At 38.2% G+C, this 16,425-nt stretch overlaps 1 protein-coding gene across 1 annotated transcript; it reads left to right on the top strand.

Annotated features, from left to right (window-relative positions):
* Positions 1-5,053: 5,053 nt before the first annotated feature.
* Positions 5,054-11,848, top strand: LOC104270289 (guanine deaminase-like; the record flags this gene model as incomplete). The annotated part of the gene is made up of 4 exons (XM_009864604.1): positions 5,054-5,142; positions 7,352-7,523; positions 9,946-10,033; positions 11,743-11,848. Coding segments are annotated over 4 exons (455 nt in total), but the record flags the coding sequence as incomplete, so codon positions are not given.
* Positions 11,849-16,425: the final 4,577 nt, after the last annotated feature.

The raw sequence follows: 16,425 nt of genomic DNA, 5'->3' as shown, positions 1-16,425 counted from the left end.
TGAAAAAGACCCTTTTCGATCCCGGGGATGATGAGGGTCAGGACCGTCTCCGTCGGTGTCTAGGGAGAAAGGGGAAAATTTTCACACTCCGGAGTGGTCGGTGTGTGTCGGCAAAAGAGCCACGGAGAAGGGATTTCATGCTGCGGGAGCTGGAGGTGACTGGGATGGGGTGTTACCTCCTTGGCACAAGTCTGCAGGGAGTCTAAATAGGTTTCTGGAGTATGCTGGATGTTTCCGAAACAGCAGCGTGCCTGGACCAGGCATTCGTTCTTCAGATTCTCAGTTTTCTTTTCAGTTTCATGAGCGGGTTTTTAATTTTCTGAATACCAAAATAGTGAGTAAGAGTAATTACAGTCTACCCCCTGTACCCAGGCACAAAATTCTCAGTGAGGCTTTCTTTTTCTTGTCACAGAAAAAGCATGGCATATACCCATAAAGAGTTAGGATGATGGTGTTGAGCTTGTTAGTGGGGCAAGCCAAGTTTAAAACAAGCGTTGCACTTCCTGTTAGTGCAGGATTGATTCCGGCAGGGTAGCTATATCATTCCCTTAACAGTATCAGAGGTGATACTCAGTTTGCAGTGCACGTTGTGTAGGTAGACTGCTAATTTCTTATACTCAATAACACATATAGGCATCCTATATATATAATAAATAAAGGTATTTTTCCTTTCTTGCAAATAAGTTGAAGGCTTCAGTAGCATTTGAAATCTGTGCATACAGGTCCCAGAAGGGCCTGATTCAAGATAGCCCTCTTAGAGCTCTTCAGGATCTTCTTCAGGAGTCTGGTGCAAGACATAGCAGAGTCTATGAGAAGCTGTATTTTGATGTACAGGAAGGGAATAAAAACTTACATAACTATGTATTGGCTGGGGTCAACTGAAAAACAATATAGCTCAATGAAAAAAGGGTTTAGTTTGTGAAAGGTGCAGGAGGCAGAAACTCATATCCTGTCCTGCTCTCTTTAATGATGGTTTCCAGAAAAGAGTTCCCACGCAGCATTCTAAGGAAATCAAGACTTTAAAGTGATTTTCTTGAAAAATAGATACCTTAGTAAGCTATACCTAGAGATTTGTGCTCTCAATCACTCTCTTCCCTCCAGTGAGCAAGGATTCACTGAATATTGTTTTTCTTGCATCAATTGGCACATTCCTATGCAATTGTTTTGTTTTTTTTAAAAAAATCCAAAACACCACATTTCCCAGTAAAACTTTTGTCAAAAATTTTCACTAGAGCACAGTAACAGGAACTTAATTTTCTTCTTTCTTTAATATAAATTCCTGGCATTTTACTATTCCAGGGTCTGATGCAGTGCATTTTGGTACCCTTTAGCCTATTACTCATAATTTAACTTCATGAAGAGCTGACTTTAAAACAAGGACATGGTATTTAGAAAATCACTTACCTTTTTGTCCAAATTTACAATAAAACTCAGTATTACTCCCAAAGAAGTAAGTTTATCTAAATAGATATAATTCTTTTTGCCTCATGCAACTGACTGAATCATGGAAAAATCTTGCACAGTCTCTGACAGAGTGAGCAGGATGAACTTTCCTGAACAGCCAGGTCCTGTTTGCTGGTGCTGGTCCCTGCCAGTCCTCTAAGGGACAGGAGCATACAACCACTGCCACAGAAACACTGCCCAGACCTCCCATTGCCTGAGGGGATATGTGGTTGGTGAAGACCACAGATGAAATGCCAGCTCTCTGTGCTTGGCCTGGAGATGGAAAGGGAGCTTTAGCAAGGAAAGTGTTGCTGTCACGTACGAAGACCCAAGTTATTGTTAACTTTGCTAAGTAAGGGCTGTGTTTAACTGAGCAGTTTGCAAATCAGCATGATGCTGCTATTGAGGAATGGCAAATAGAAAGAATAGTATTCCTCGATGTAAAGAAAATAGAGACAGGTGCAAAATGTGAACTGTCATTGAAATGTTGGTATATTTAACTTAGCTGAGTAGAATATTAAGTAAATAGAACAAGTATTAACCTAAAAGCTCCTGATGAAGGCATGGGAAGAGCAAGAGTTGTGGAATAAGAGTTAATGTTGTTAAGTGCTGCCACACATAAGTATTTGATATAAGCCAGCTGCAATAGCAAGTGATCTGTGTTAGCTGTACAAGGAGTGAGGTACCAAGGCAACAACATCCATCTGGAGTGCATTGGTTAGCCTTTCTTAGCAGGTTAGGCTACTCTTTTAGGAGCTGGGTCTAATAAGTGATTCTGTTTCTCATCTGGCCTTACATCCCAGTTTTGGGAACTAGGCAAGCAATAGCCATCATCTCTACTTGCCAAAAAAAAAAAAAATGGAGGGAAGAATACCATGTGGGAAGGGAAATAGGCATGGACCCCTTAATCATTTTCATCTATGAACAACATAGCCAGAAACGAAGTAACACAGGTGCTGTTGGATCAACAAATCCCGTGTTCCTTCAGCCATGATTGTTCATTTTCTCTTCTTTAGATAGCATTGTGGTGCTTGGAGGCAGTCAAGTTTTACTGTAGCAAGGTTGATGCATAGTTTGTTGGACCAGCTATGTGTTAATGATGGAGGTTTGAGGACCTTTTTGAATAAAAAGAGCCTGAGCTGGGCACCAGGCTACCCTGGCAGGGGTAGGGGAGGTCTCAGCTCCTCATCTTTGCTTCCTTTAGCCCCATCACATGTGTGACACATCAGAACTGATCAAAGTGTTTGGACATGGTGTTAGCAGCCATTGATCCTGCTTTCTGCGATACACTTTTTCCAAAGTGCTGATCACTGTATGTGACTTCCTTCTTTAAAAGTTGAAGGTCTTAGTCTTTCGAGTGCACTTCTCTTGACTCCCTAGTGAGTTTTTCCTTGCTTTTACAGTGTTAAGGTTCGGAACTGATCTGAAGGACCAGTGCACCAGATTGACTACCTTAAAATGTACAAGCAAATACCCAGGCAAATGTTTAAGCCTGGGGCCACCTTAAAGCATTCAGCGTTAGAAAGGTGACCAGAGCAACTACATAGTAAAGCAATGGGGAACATCTCGGGGGTAACCACAGGTATAAGAGTGTAGATGTCTTGCTGATTCATCCATAGCCACATTTGACACCAGTGGTCCATGTGTCAGATTTAGGGTTGAATTCATGTGTCCAGCTCACCTGAAACTTATTTCTTCAATCTTTATCAAGGGTTAGGGCTCAAACCAGACTTGCGTGAGTTAAGGAGTTAAGTGTTTTATTTGTCTGTACCCTAAGAGTCTATAATAGCCACTTCTTTTCCATGGCAACGCCTGTTTCCAGAATTTGCCATCTGGTGTTCCATGTTTCTCTCTCTCTTTCATTCCCCCCGCCCCCCATGTTCTCTTTTTTCCAGCAGCTCTAACATTAGTCATTCTGCATCCATTTTGCCTTCAGCATCTGAGTGACGTTTTCTTTATTGCACATCAGAAACTTCAGTAGGTCTATATTGTAAGCCCTTTACACATATATAGCTAATTAAGTTGGCTGTATTCCTCTTTAGAAGGAGAGAGATGCTGCTTCATGTGAAATATAAATGGACTACAATACTGCACTTTTTGCTGGTGAGGCTTTTTTTTACATGGTATGATTTTAATTTTTTTTTTCTGACTAAAAATGTAAAGCATCTGCTCTTTAGACAACGTAAATCATACAAGCCATATGTGCATTTGAAAGACTAGGCAGCCAAAAAATTCTTGTCTATAGTTAGCAGCCTTTGCTTATTTTTCCCTATATAAAAAAATAGAATACACAAAAGGAAATGTCATACACTTGGAAAAACAGGAGTGTAAATAACTGCTAGGTAGTGCTCTTTTGGTCCTCATGCTCTGGCAGGGGGATTGGACTAGATGATCTTTTGAGATCCCTTCCAATCCTTAGCATACTGTGATACTGTGATACTAATTTCCTTCCTCTTGCCTTTTTACAACTATTTGATCTTGCCTCTATATGTGGGTTTTTTTAATTGCTACCCTAGAAGCTGCTGTGATGAGGATGATACAGGCCCTCAGCATGGGAACCTTCACAGGAGCAGAAGGATGCCAACAGCAGTAAGGTTACTCCCTTGTACTTAGAGGAGTGAGTTCTTATACTAAGGGAGTTAGAAGACCATGAATTGGTTTCTGGCAGAAACTGTGGTTAGGCATGAGTTCCTGAAAGCCCAGGACAGGCAGTCTTTTATCAGGACAGGCAGCAGGGTCCTCTACTCTGTCAAGTGTTGGGGAAACTCAGGTTCTGCCTGGAGCCTGTAGTGAGCATTGTAATTTGTAGATTCCCTGCTCTTTGTTTCTTGGAAAGTTGTTGTGTTTATTATTGCCAGACCAGAGAATTAAAAACTTGAGGATTCATCTGCCAAGAATCATGTAGATTAAAATACCAGTGAATTTAAAAATAAACAGAAAATGTGCTAAAATTCTGACTTGGCTACAGAAACTCAACAGCAGTAGAGTCCATTTTCCCTAAGAGGGCTGAGGTAGGCTCCATGTTGTAGCTTTTTTGAAATAAACGAAGATCTTAGGCATGCTTTTAGTCTTTTCTGGAAAATGAAAAGAGAATCCACATTTTCCCACCTTGATTTCTTTTCTCTTCCTAGGCACTTAAAAAACCCCTACAACATTAATGACATGAGCAGAAATTTGGAAAATACTTAGCTCAGCGCCAGTCAGTCCTAGGCTAAGCAATTAATTTGGCCCCTCTGGTTTTGAATAGCATAATTGCATTCCCATAAGGCTGTCACACTTCTCCACAATGATCAACTGAACTGCTAGCATGGTGTTGCATTACAGAAATGCCAGTGGACACGGAAGTCTGTGTGGTTCTGCCTGTGTATTACTTGAGAACAAATACTTGTCTTCTTACGAGCTACGAAGTGGATGTGGTTATTCACTGAATTGTGAGTACGCATTTGAAAATCACACTTTATAGTCAGGAAGAACAAGTATTTCAGTGTAAACCTATCACCTTTGTAGTTAGTGTGTAAAATCTGTTTTAAGATATGACTCATTTTACCTTCATGTAAACCTGATGTGGGATACAGGTTTAAAGTATCTAACTATGTTTTCTGTCGTTTAGATTGTGTTTTTTGAACAAACTGATCAGCAAGAGCAACTGGCTGAGAAGTGGAGGTTCAAAACGTCTGACATAAGAGAACTGAGTAACCAGTATGTGTTTTGTTTAGATCGATTTCAGCAAATGCGGTTTATTCTCCAAGTAAAGTAATAGGAATCTCTTGAATACATTTGTCAAGAAGCATATTAAATCCAACTTCATGGGCAAAACTTCCTTTCGGCTTTGTGAGAGCTCTTAACCCATGAGCTGCCAGAATCCTGGGTGGGATTTGGAGCGTCGATGGTCTGTGTGCTTTTTGCATTCACCCATGGCTGAACTGTGCTTGCTGATTCACACTGCACGAAGCAAAACACCATGTTTAGCTTTCATACATAACCTATGCTTACAGAAGTAAATGCCATTTTTCTTGAGATTACATTTTACATCCATGTTGTTAGCAATGGTCTTGTCTAACTAGCTCAAAACTCTAGAATTAGTAAATATAAGTAATATCGTTGTGGTTTAACACAACCAGCAGCTAAGTGCCACACAGCTGCTCATTTACTTGTGTGCCCCCGGTGGGATGGGGAGGAGAATGAAGAGAAAATAAAGAAAAAATTAAAACTCCTGGGTTGAGATAAGAACAGATTAATAAATTAAATAAAATAATAACAGCAATAATAATAGTTAAAAGGAAGACAAAAAGAGAGAGATAAAACCTAAGAAAGACAAGTGATGCACAGTGCAGTTGCTCAACACCTACTGATTGATCCCCAGCCAGTCCCCAAGCATCCATCACCCCCTCCCAGCCAACTGCTCACAGTTTATGCACTAGGCGTGATGTTCTGTGGTATGAAACATGCTTTTCTCTAGTTTAGGTCAGCCATCCTGGCCGTGCTCCCTCCCAGCTTCTTGTACACCTCTTCACTGGCCGAGCATGGGGAACTGAAAAATCCTTAACTTACGATAAGGCTACTTAGCAACAGCTAAAAGATTGGTGTGTTACTAACATTTTTGTCACACTAAATACAAGCTACAGAGCTGTACCAGCTGCTAGGAAGAAAAATAAAGTCTGTCCCAGCCAAAACCAGGGCAAACACTAACACTGCAGATACGAAACTCAATTCCTTAGGCTTTGATACACTTTCTGATAAAGAGCTAATAAAATTAGAAGATGTAAACCTTCTAAACACAGAACTTTAAATTTCTAACTGTATTGCAGCTAGAGCATTTCCTTTTTCTTCAGCCAGTGAAATCCCTCCCCTTTCTGGTGACGTCAAGTAACTTTGAATTGCACCTACTATGCTTTGCATGTAGTAGCACAGCTGTAAATGGCTTGTGGCTTAGAATCTAGAGCTGCATTGTTTTAGTGTTCAGTTATTAAAGAATCTATATGCTTTGTTGGAATCATACAGAATATATGAGTCATTAAATGTTTTCTTCGCTTGAAATAGCCTGAGGAAAATGAAAGGTGCTGGTAATATAGATCAGATTGAGAAAGATCTTTTGGCATTTCTAGCATGCAGGAAAACAGGAAGAAGGGGTGAGACAAGGGGTTGAAATCACTGTTCATTTGATAGGTAGGGAGAAAGGAAGAAGAGTGAGAGAAATTTTATGCTGTATAGAGTTACAGCACAAAACAAAGTAATTGTATCAACTTCCTGGTAGTGTTGTTATATTCATCCCTGTTATTGCACAAATACTACATGATCACAAAAAATGTTACAATTCCGTTGTAAATATGTCTTTCCTGTCAAAATATTGAGCAGAGATTTTTTTTCAACCAGTATCTGTGTCAACATTTGAAGGCTTTTAATTCCATTAAACCTTGAAATTCATTGATTGAATATATTTGTATAGACATCTATATAATGTAGAGGTAAACTGGGATATAGAAAGTTACAATTTTGTAAATATAATGGTTTGACATTCTAAATATATCCATGCTAAGAAGCAAGACTGTACCCAAATCTCTTTTTTTTTCAGGTGGATTCTACAGCGGGGAAATTTTAGTTATTGTAAAGTCAGTTTGGCTTAATTTGTTAAGGGTAGATATTAAAGGTAATTGGATTCATCATGCTCTTTTTTTTTTCTCAGTTAGGTCTATATAAGTCTGTGTATAAGTTATTATTCAACTGATTCACACCATAAAAGGAATATAGGCAGAGGTACAGTAGGCATTGGTAGGCTGATGCTGTAAGAGGACGGTCTGCTGTTTACTCTGGTGCATCTTGCTCAAACTTCATGTTTAAAGCAAAACTACTTACCATAGAAATTTTTTTTGACATTTTAGACTATTATAATTTTCTTTTCTTTCTCTAGTGAGTTCTTCATGCCAGGAATGGTTGATACACACATTCATGCCCCTCAGTATTCATTCACTGGTACAAGAGTAGATCTACCTCTTTTACAGTGGTTGACTACCTACACGTTCCCAACAGAAGCCAAATACAAAGACAGGGATTTTGCAGAAGAAGTGTACACCAGAGTTGTTGTAAGTACTGAAAATGGCATTTACCTACTTGGAAACATTCATATATGTGAAATATATGTATATTTTCAGGTCAGCAGACATAGTAGAGCATGTTTTAATGTCATGAAAACCAGATGAAGCCAACAGTATAGCCACTGTTCTTATTGCCAGCTAAGATTCTCCCTTACTAGTCCAGTTTTGTTTTGTGGTTGCCAACAAGACAGTTCATTTAATCACATGGTTAACAACAAACTTGTTTATCATCTATTCCAGTATCTGAGTACAGTGACCAAATTTCAGACTACTCTCAGCACATGCTGACAACCTCAATGCAGAAATAACCAAGCTTGGTAAAAAAGAAAAATTCAGAGAATATTTCCTTTTCTGCACAAAAAGCTTCTAAAATCTAAGAGAGACTTTTCTACAGCTGAGGTCCTTGTTGCAGGAATATCTTTCACTGCAGGGTCTTTAGATGAAGTTTGTAAATGGTGCTGCGGTACAAAGAGGGAGACTGTGTTTGAGCTAGACTGGTTCTGTGCAATATAAAGACTTTAAGGTCAAATTCCACTTAATGAACAATAAGCAGCTAAGTCACGTTTCAGAGTACTGGTTCTGTCCTGTAACTGAAACGTATCCTTTAATATGTGGACTGAAATGTCTTCAACAGATTAAATATTTTGGCTTGTGTAAGTTGCTTTGCATTTGTCTAGTAATTTGACATATTTGTCAAAATAATAACAGTGAATCTGTTATACTGGTTATACTGTCCTTGCCACATGAATTTAAGAAAAAGTAAAATACTTTCTGTCTTAAAAAAAACATGTAGGAGCAGTTTGGTCATAAACTCTAGAGGCAAGCACACATGCCTTCAGCTAGTTAAAGCATAGGGTTGATCTCACTGTGTGCCTCAATGTACTGTTTCTGTGTCCATGAGTTCAGACTGTGTGACATCAGCACAGCTAAGTGCTTACTGTGCAAGGTCTTTAATAACATCAACTGGAAAAGAATCGCCAGTGAGAGATGGAAGTTAATTTTTGGAGCTTCAACACAATGGTTAGGCTCTCCCCATGTATATCAAATAGGACAAGGTCAGGAAAATGTCTTGACCCCCAAATGCTGCACGATACCAGTTGCTCTACAGTGTTTGAGCTGGCTGAAAATAACTTTCAGCTGTTAGAACCAGGACTAAATCTGCAGATATTATTTCATATGTATCTTTGTACTTTTGGAGTTGTTTGAAAACATAGTGAATTTTTTCAAATCAAAATTCTGTTTCCAAAATGCTTTATGTACTTGGTAAAGGAAACAAATTAGATGAAATCTGACAGATTTTAGCTGGAAATGCCTCTGGTCTCTCAAATTTAGGAAAGCAAATTCTTCAACCTGGTGTTTTAGAAACAGAATGTTTTTAGAATTCATCAGACAATGATGTTAGGCTTTTCAAAGCTAAGAAAGACAAAGGTAGTTTTTCTCAGTAATGACATTACTATTTTTGAGACTCATTTTAGGAACCTTTAAAGACATATTTTTAATTATTTGCTTTAATTTGAGCATTGTATGGAAAAGACAGAGATTAACTTCTTATTTGTCAAGTAAATAGCTCTAGCCATTCTTCAAAGTTGCTTTGAATGTCCTACCTTCCATCTCATTAAAAAAATAAAAATAAAAACTCTCAAATTACATTGTAGTTAGAACCTAAAAATGTATTTTATATCTATATGTTGGATCGCTAGTCAATACAGCATAAATCAGTCCCAAGACCAAATGAAGCTATGTGTTTTATCATGACTTAATGTAATTTTAAATGGTTCTTCATTTACTGGTGTGTCTTCGAAAAGTAATATGAGCAGGTATAATCCACCCTTGCCTTTCAAATAGTGTAATTAAATAAGTAATTAAATTATTCTCTGTGCAGTTCTCAGTTTATTTTTACCTTAAAGGTTGTCACTTTGTATCCAGGGATAGCAAAGTGGTTTTATACATGAAACTTGGACTATTTTTCCCAGCCACATCAGGTGGCCAAGTGAAAGCCGTTACTTTTTCCCAAAAGCCTTACTTTGCTCATATTAGATAAACAATGTTTCACTGTGGAAATCTGAGATACTTTTAGAACTAGGAAAAAACATAAATGGCTGGTTCTATTTCTAAATATAAGTCAGAATTTATTTCAAGTTTGAGTGAAGGAAATACAGAATGGTTTTTGTGGGTTTGTCCATTGTTAAAATCCTGTATGGATTTGGAAGAGGATTTTTTGGTGTTTACTAACACTCAGACTTAAAAAAGCTATTATGAAATTTAAACTCTGTATTTTACCTTCCCACTTCATTGCAAAATTTCACAATAACTACATATTCTTGCAGTTTGAAATCAGACTACCTGCTCTGCATTTTGGCAGCTCGACTATGATTTTTTCCAGACAGTTGAAATTGATTTCTTTTTATAGAGACGAACTCTAAAGAATGGCACAACTACAGCTTGCTACTTTGCAACAATTTACACAGATACTTCTCTTCTTCTTGCTGAAATTATAGGTAAGACTAACAGTGAGTTTGGAACGATGTTGTACAGGCTGTATTAGTTGAAGGAAACAGACTGTGGGAGTTTTAGACTAGGTAGGGGTCTGTCTTTCTACTAATTTGCTTTTTATTTATTGTATCTGTCAAACTGTTTGCCCAAAATCCACTCTAGTTACCCTTGTTCACTTAAACTGCCTCTCTCCTACTGTTATTTCTGCTAGTCTGTTCATTGCCAAATCAGCTGCTGGCTGAGCCTGAATTAGGTCTGCTGGAGTTGGTCTTCAGTGGCAGTTCCCTGTTCCTTCTAGCCTTTTGCTGTTTGAGGATTTAGCTGCTGAATGACAAGAGGTGCAGTCAGTGCATTAATCTCTTGATACACTGACATTACATTTGAGAATCAAGATCAAAAATCTCCACACATCATCCAGAACCAGAATAGTGGGAGTTGCGTCAGGATCTCCTCTCCCATCTCTTCAGTGCTAAGAATTCCTTCTGTTTGAAAGTGTTGTGATTCTTGCAGGATTTCTCAAGGCTCAGCCAACTCCCAAACAGAGCAATTGAATGAGAATCTTGGTTTCCATCTAAAATTCTCTAGTCTTTCTGAAACTTCTAAAAGTTTCAAGCAGTTGTATTCAACAATAAGACAGTAAAAGTGGACAGAAGAGATCTAATTTAGAAACACATTAGAAAGCTTAGAATTTAATATTTTATGCATTCCTTTTAAGTCCTGTGCATGAGTTCTGAGTCCTAGCACAGATACATCTTAAGAAAGAGATTAGAGGGAGCTTTTGTAATTTGCTCCATGCAACTGCACCTGGGAGGCAGGTTAGGAACCTCATACTTTTATCTTAGAGAGAGATGGTTTGCTGAGATCTTTGTGCCCTTTCTTTAGCTCAGGGTGGTCATCTACTATAGCTACTGTAGTTTGGTGCTTGTAATTCTTTCCTCTAATTCACAGCAGTCGTCTTCATATACTACCATTATGAATTCTGGTTGTGGTTAAGCTACGGTGGTCTAGTCCTCAGTTATAACATTTATAAACTTGAGTAATAATGTGGAAGAGGAGAACTCTGTTTAAATGTTTGGAGAGTTTTTTCTCTTTCCTTTTTAGCATTAAAAGTCACATGGATGATCCTAGCTTAAAGATAAGAAAAGAGCATAAATTCTGTTTATTTTAAATTAAGCTGACTGGGCTGGAATTTGATATTTTGATTTCACTCCTGGCCTTGGTAGCAGTTTTAGACAACCAGTGATTCTGAATTGTATATTCTGGTGTCCCCACCATAAGAGGGACATAGATCTGTTGGAGAATGTTCAGAGGAGGGCCACAAAGATGATGCAGGGGTGGGAGGGGAGGACCTAATAGCTGCCTTCCAATACCTGAAGGGAACCTACAGGAAGGCTGGGGAGGGACTTTTTGCAAGAGTGTCTGCTGATAGGACAAAGGGAAATGGGTTTAAGTTGAAGGAGAATAGATTTAGATTGGACCTTGGGAAGAAATTCTTCAGTACAAGGGCAGCAAGACTTTGGAATAAATTGCCCAGAGATGTTGTAGATGCCCCCTCCCTGGAGGTGTTCAAGGCCAGGTTGGACAGAGCCTTGAGTAGCCTGATCTAGTTGAGAGGCGTACCTGCTCATGACAAGGAGGTTGGATTAGATGATCTCTAGGGTCCCTTCCAACTTAGGTCGTTCTATGATTCTATGATTCTTATGCATCTCAACAGATAAATCTGGTCAACGAGGATTTGTCGGAAAAGTCTGCATGGATATCAATGACAGCGTGCCACAATACAAAGAGATTACTGCTGACTCCATCCAAGAGACAGAAAGGTAAGGTGATTAAATTGATGGCATAACCATTAGAAATATGACTTTTTCATACATCTGAAAAGTGAGTGTGAAGCTGACTAAGAATTTACAGGTATAAATTTATGAGGAACATTTTTTTTTGGACAGTATTATTTCCTACAATTCTGCCAATTAATGCATATCCAATTGCTGCACAGCCCAAGCGGTTTTCTCTCTAGCTCTTCCAATGTAAAGGGGAAGCTACAACTCTAGGGCTTGGAGGTAATATGTTTATATTATTGTCTATTTTCTGCCTCCTCTTTACTTTCACAGCTCTGTGTGTGGAGGTAATGTGACCTGACATGGGATAGTGGGATGGCTGTCAGTTCCTTCACACCCATTAGCTTCTGAGTTTTTTCCTTCCCCCATTTAGGAGTCAGCTTTCATATAACCCATTTTACACATGCTGTGGTGGTCCTCCACCACAGCAGTAGTGAAATTACTCTTAACTTTCAGATGAGAGAGTGAAGGAGAATCAAATCAAGGCAAAGTACATGACAGAAGGAACCCAAGACTGGAGTGTGGTATCCTACTGTTTTAGATTTCCCTTGTCTTTTGTATTCATACTCAGAAAATTCTTGAGCAGGCACGCAGCTTTTCTTATGGGACATTTATTTACTTGTATACGTGTTTCAAATACAATCTTGAAAGAGCAAATACCTAACAGAAATGCAGCATCTTATAGCACTTGTGTGAAGTCACTCCTTTGTTATTGCAGACCATGCTAAAAGAATGCTAGTAAAAGTTGGAAATAGTCATTGACTCCTAATGGTGTTTATATTTAAAAATATTTTCAAAACATATAGTATTAGTAATTTTCACTCTCCAAGTTTCCCTCCATGTTTCCCTTCATGTAAATCCCCAGTTTTCGTAATACAGTGTGAGTCCTGCTGAGTGGGCCTGAATAACAGAACTTCCAGTTGTGACGTTTTTTTAAAGCTTCAGAATGATCTGAACAGCTTTCTTTTAAATACCTATCCTATGCCTCCAACTCTCTCTTCATGTGATTGTGTTAACAGAGAATGTTTCTTAGCTGTGGTTGACAGTGTGCCACAAGTACTCCAGAGAGTTCTGTGCTTCTTGGCATGGATCAGTTGTACCTACCTCATAAGGCCTCAATTGAGCAATACAATTGCAGAAGGATGAAAAAGCTCTTCCTTAAAAAAAGGCAGTGGTTTTTTAATTTTGTTTTTTAAATAACCCAAGAAATGTGATCTGTCACATTGTTGGAAAATGTATTACACAGATTTCAGATCTTTACAGTTAACCTTCTGAAATGTTTATACTTTATGCATGGAAATAATATACAGCTCCAAGTCCTTCATATATTCAATCTAAATTCAAGTCCAGAATTTCAGTCTACTCATCTCCTGAAAAGGCAATTGAATAAAAAGTTAGAGAACTGAAATCTAGGATATGTAATATGATACTAATATTTGTAGTCATCTGGAAAGAGGAGACCCGTGCTTAAATCTATTCTGCTACAGAAGACAGTGGTTTGAACTGGAGCTTCTGTCTTCATGGAGAAGTACATAAGCCAACAAAGTATAGGGCATTTTGCGAAAGGTATTTCAGTTTTGAAACAATGCTGACGGTGCTCAAAGAATGTGAAAAAGAAAGAAAATGGCCATTTGGAGGTTTTAGATTATCACCTGAGAGTTATACTTGTGTTACAGTTTCTGTTCCAGTGGATATTTTATTATTATATCAGATGAATCACTAAGAGGAAAGACAGAGAGATGACACCTAATTCACACTGCATTTTGGCTCTCAAAATTAGACAGTGGTGGGCTGAAATTCCTTCAGTAATTGCAGTAGTTGAGCTTAGGTCTCTTACTTCCAGATGGTGATCAAGCACCGGCTTCAGCTTTGTGACTCTAGCTTCCAGCATTATTTTCTTTTCCATCTGAAGATGTTTGACAAATTTGATTCAATGTTTGCTGTGACCAGAATTATGGGGTTTTCTGAATATAAACTATGACTTAAAAAATCACAGAGATCCTGGCCAGTATCAATCTCAAAATTTTGGAAATTATTTGCTGACACTGTGCATATGAGTTTTTACAGAATTTCTTCCCTTCAAAGTCAGAGGAAGTTTTATTTACTCATCTACATTATCCATATTGACTGCTTGCAGTTTTTTTTGTAGAGGTCCCTGTGACGAAGAGACTTCACTGCAAGGCTCTAGCTAGAGATCTATTTGAACTTCACTCACAGATCCAATATACAGACTTCATTGCAAGGTTCAAACAAGCAATAAGTTGGAACTTCACACACAGTATACACTATTATAGAACTCAGTGATTCCTGGAAAAAGTGTACTAATACAGATTTAAGAAGCGCACAAGTTAGTAACAATAGCGATCCTGAAGTATGGCACACGTGTCTTATGCGACATCTCAAATAAGGGGGAAAAATCTCCTACAGTCCAGCTGTATGGTTGGAAAAAAGGTCTCTCTCCAAATTCTGCCCAAAATCTTACAGTTTTTATATTGTAAGGATAGGATGTGGTGGGCAGAGGCATGCCTGAGGGGACTTGGACTATCTGGAATGTTTTATCTTTGGTGGTATGATGAGATTTCTTGTTATCTCCCTGAGTATCCCCTAGTAAGTGTGCTAACTAGCACACCGGTGACTCAGCCAAATTAACATATCTTAATATTTAGCAAGATTAACATATTTCACACATACTCAGCTGAATTTAACACATCTCAGAAATAGATAGTGGTTGAATATGAGACTCAGGGCAAAATGTTTGGTTCTATCGGGGGTTTTGGTCCTTTGCTGTTTCATTCTGGGATAACTCAGAGCTGGGTCATTTTCACAACCCCCTTTGGGTCATCACAGTTAAGGGTCTGTCAAGGTAAGACAAAGCTGAGCTGCATCTCACCTTTGTTTGCTGAAACCAGTTCTATGGGTATCCACACATTCCTTGAGGTAGCTTCTTTCATTTAATAAAACAAGTAAAGTCATACTGTATTTTCTATAAGGTAGATAATCTATGTGCTAACATTAGTATAAACATTTCCAGAAAATAAAGGGTCCTTTAAGTGAATGAGGACATATACAGTTACTGTTAGGTATGAAATATTGCAGCATCTTTTAAAAATAGGTTTTAAAATAATAGCATATATTTAATGCTATAATTTAAATTAATGGGCAAATTTAAGTGAATTTTTTCTCTAATGTTGCAGCTGTAACTTGTAATTATGTTTTCAGTGACTTTAATATAACATGTGGGTGCTGGTTAGCTCAGTCAGTTGAGTGTAGCGCTAACGCTAGGGTCACGGGTTCGATTCCCGTTTGGTCCCCATGTGTTGCCTGATCTAGTCGAGAGGTGGCATCCCTGGCGGCAGGGAGGCTGGATTAAAATGATCTCTAAGGTCCCTTTCAGCTTAGGCCATTCTATGATTCTATATATTTGTTTTTCAATGAGAACTCAGAATAATTACCATATGTCTAAAGTTAATTACTGCAAATGAAAAAAAGATCTCTATTCAGGATCAAATGCACAACTAGCATTATTTGGTGTAACTATCCTGACTTGATTGTGTGCTTCATTTTTATTTCATCTGAGAATCTGGCCCAACTTTCTGTAGAAAATTGCTGTGTCTAAAATGCTTAAATAAGTTATCTAAGTAAATATTTTATACATTTTTCATAATTTGTAACACAGATGACATGTTTGTAACAGATTTTTTCCTACCTTTTTCAGGTTTGTTAAAGAACTACTGGAAAAGAAAGTAAGTAGAGTTTTGTATATTCACTTCTGTATTCAGGAGATTCTGTGTGAGAAATTGTTGATTCCACTGGCAAACTCTGCTGGTTTAGTGACAAACCAATAAATATACATCCTTCTGTGTAGTATGTAGACCTCATCAGTTTGAAAAATGTTCTGCCAGGTACTTGAGAAATGGACTCGTAGCAGTGTAAATTCAATTTTGCCTGGTAAGAGCACAGCAAAGTAATGTTCTGTGCATGTTCTCTATGAGCTTCAAAATATTGAGCATCTTAGAAAGGACAATTTTCTGCTAAGAAAGGTGGAGGTCAGTCAATTATTCTGTGATATATAAATAGATTAGTCAAATAAGGTCTCACCAAGCCAAAATCGGTGTTTTTACAGAACAGTTACTAATCCATTACCAAAATAGTGTTTTAGGTCAGCATGTCTTCCATTGTGTTTCTAAAGAAATTCAGGTTTGCACTCCTGAGGTGAAGGTAGAGGTTTACACTCAAATATTATAAGCAGGGATACTTTCCTTCTCAGCTTTCTGTTTTCAGTGGCTTAAGTTGTTGACATTTGTATCTCAAAATATTCAAGAACTTAAATCATATGTATTAGAAGAGTAAGTCAGCTAATTTGCTCCTTATATCTGGGAGATGGTGTGAGAAACTGTAAGCCAAGTTATCATGTATTATAGAATCACACAGAATCACAAAATGTTAGGGGTTGGAAGGGACCTCAAAAGATCATCTAGTCCAACCCCCCTCCAAAGCAGGATCGCTTAGAGTAGGTCATGCAGGAACGGTCCAGGTGAGTTTTGAATGTCTGCAGAGAA

The sequence above is a fragment of the Apaloderma vittatum genome, unplaced genomic scaffold, assembly GCF_000703405.1.
Source record: "Apaloderma vittatum isolate BGI_N311 unplaced genomic scaffold, ASM70340v1 scaffold20742, whole genome shotgun sequence".
Taxonomy (NCBI): Eukaryota; Metazoa; Chordata; class Aves; order Trogoniformes; family Trogonidae; genus Apaloderma; species Apaloderma vittatum.
This window is presented reverse-complemented; position numbering and strand designations above follow the sequence as displayed.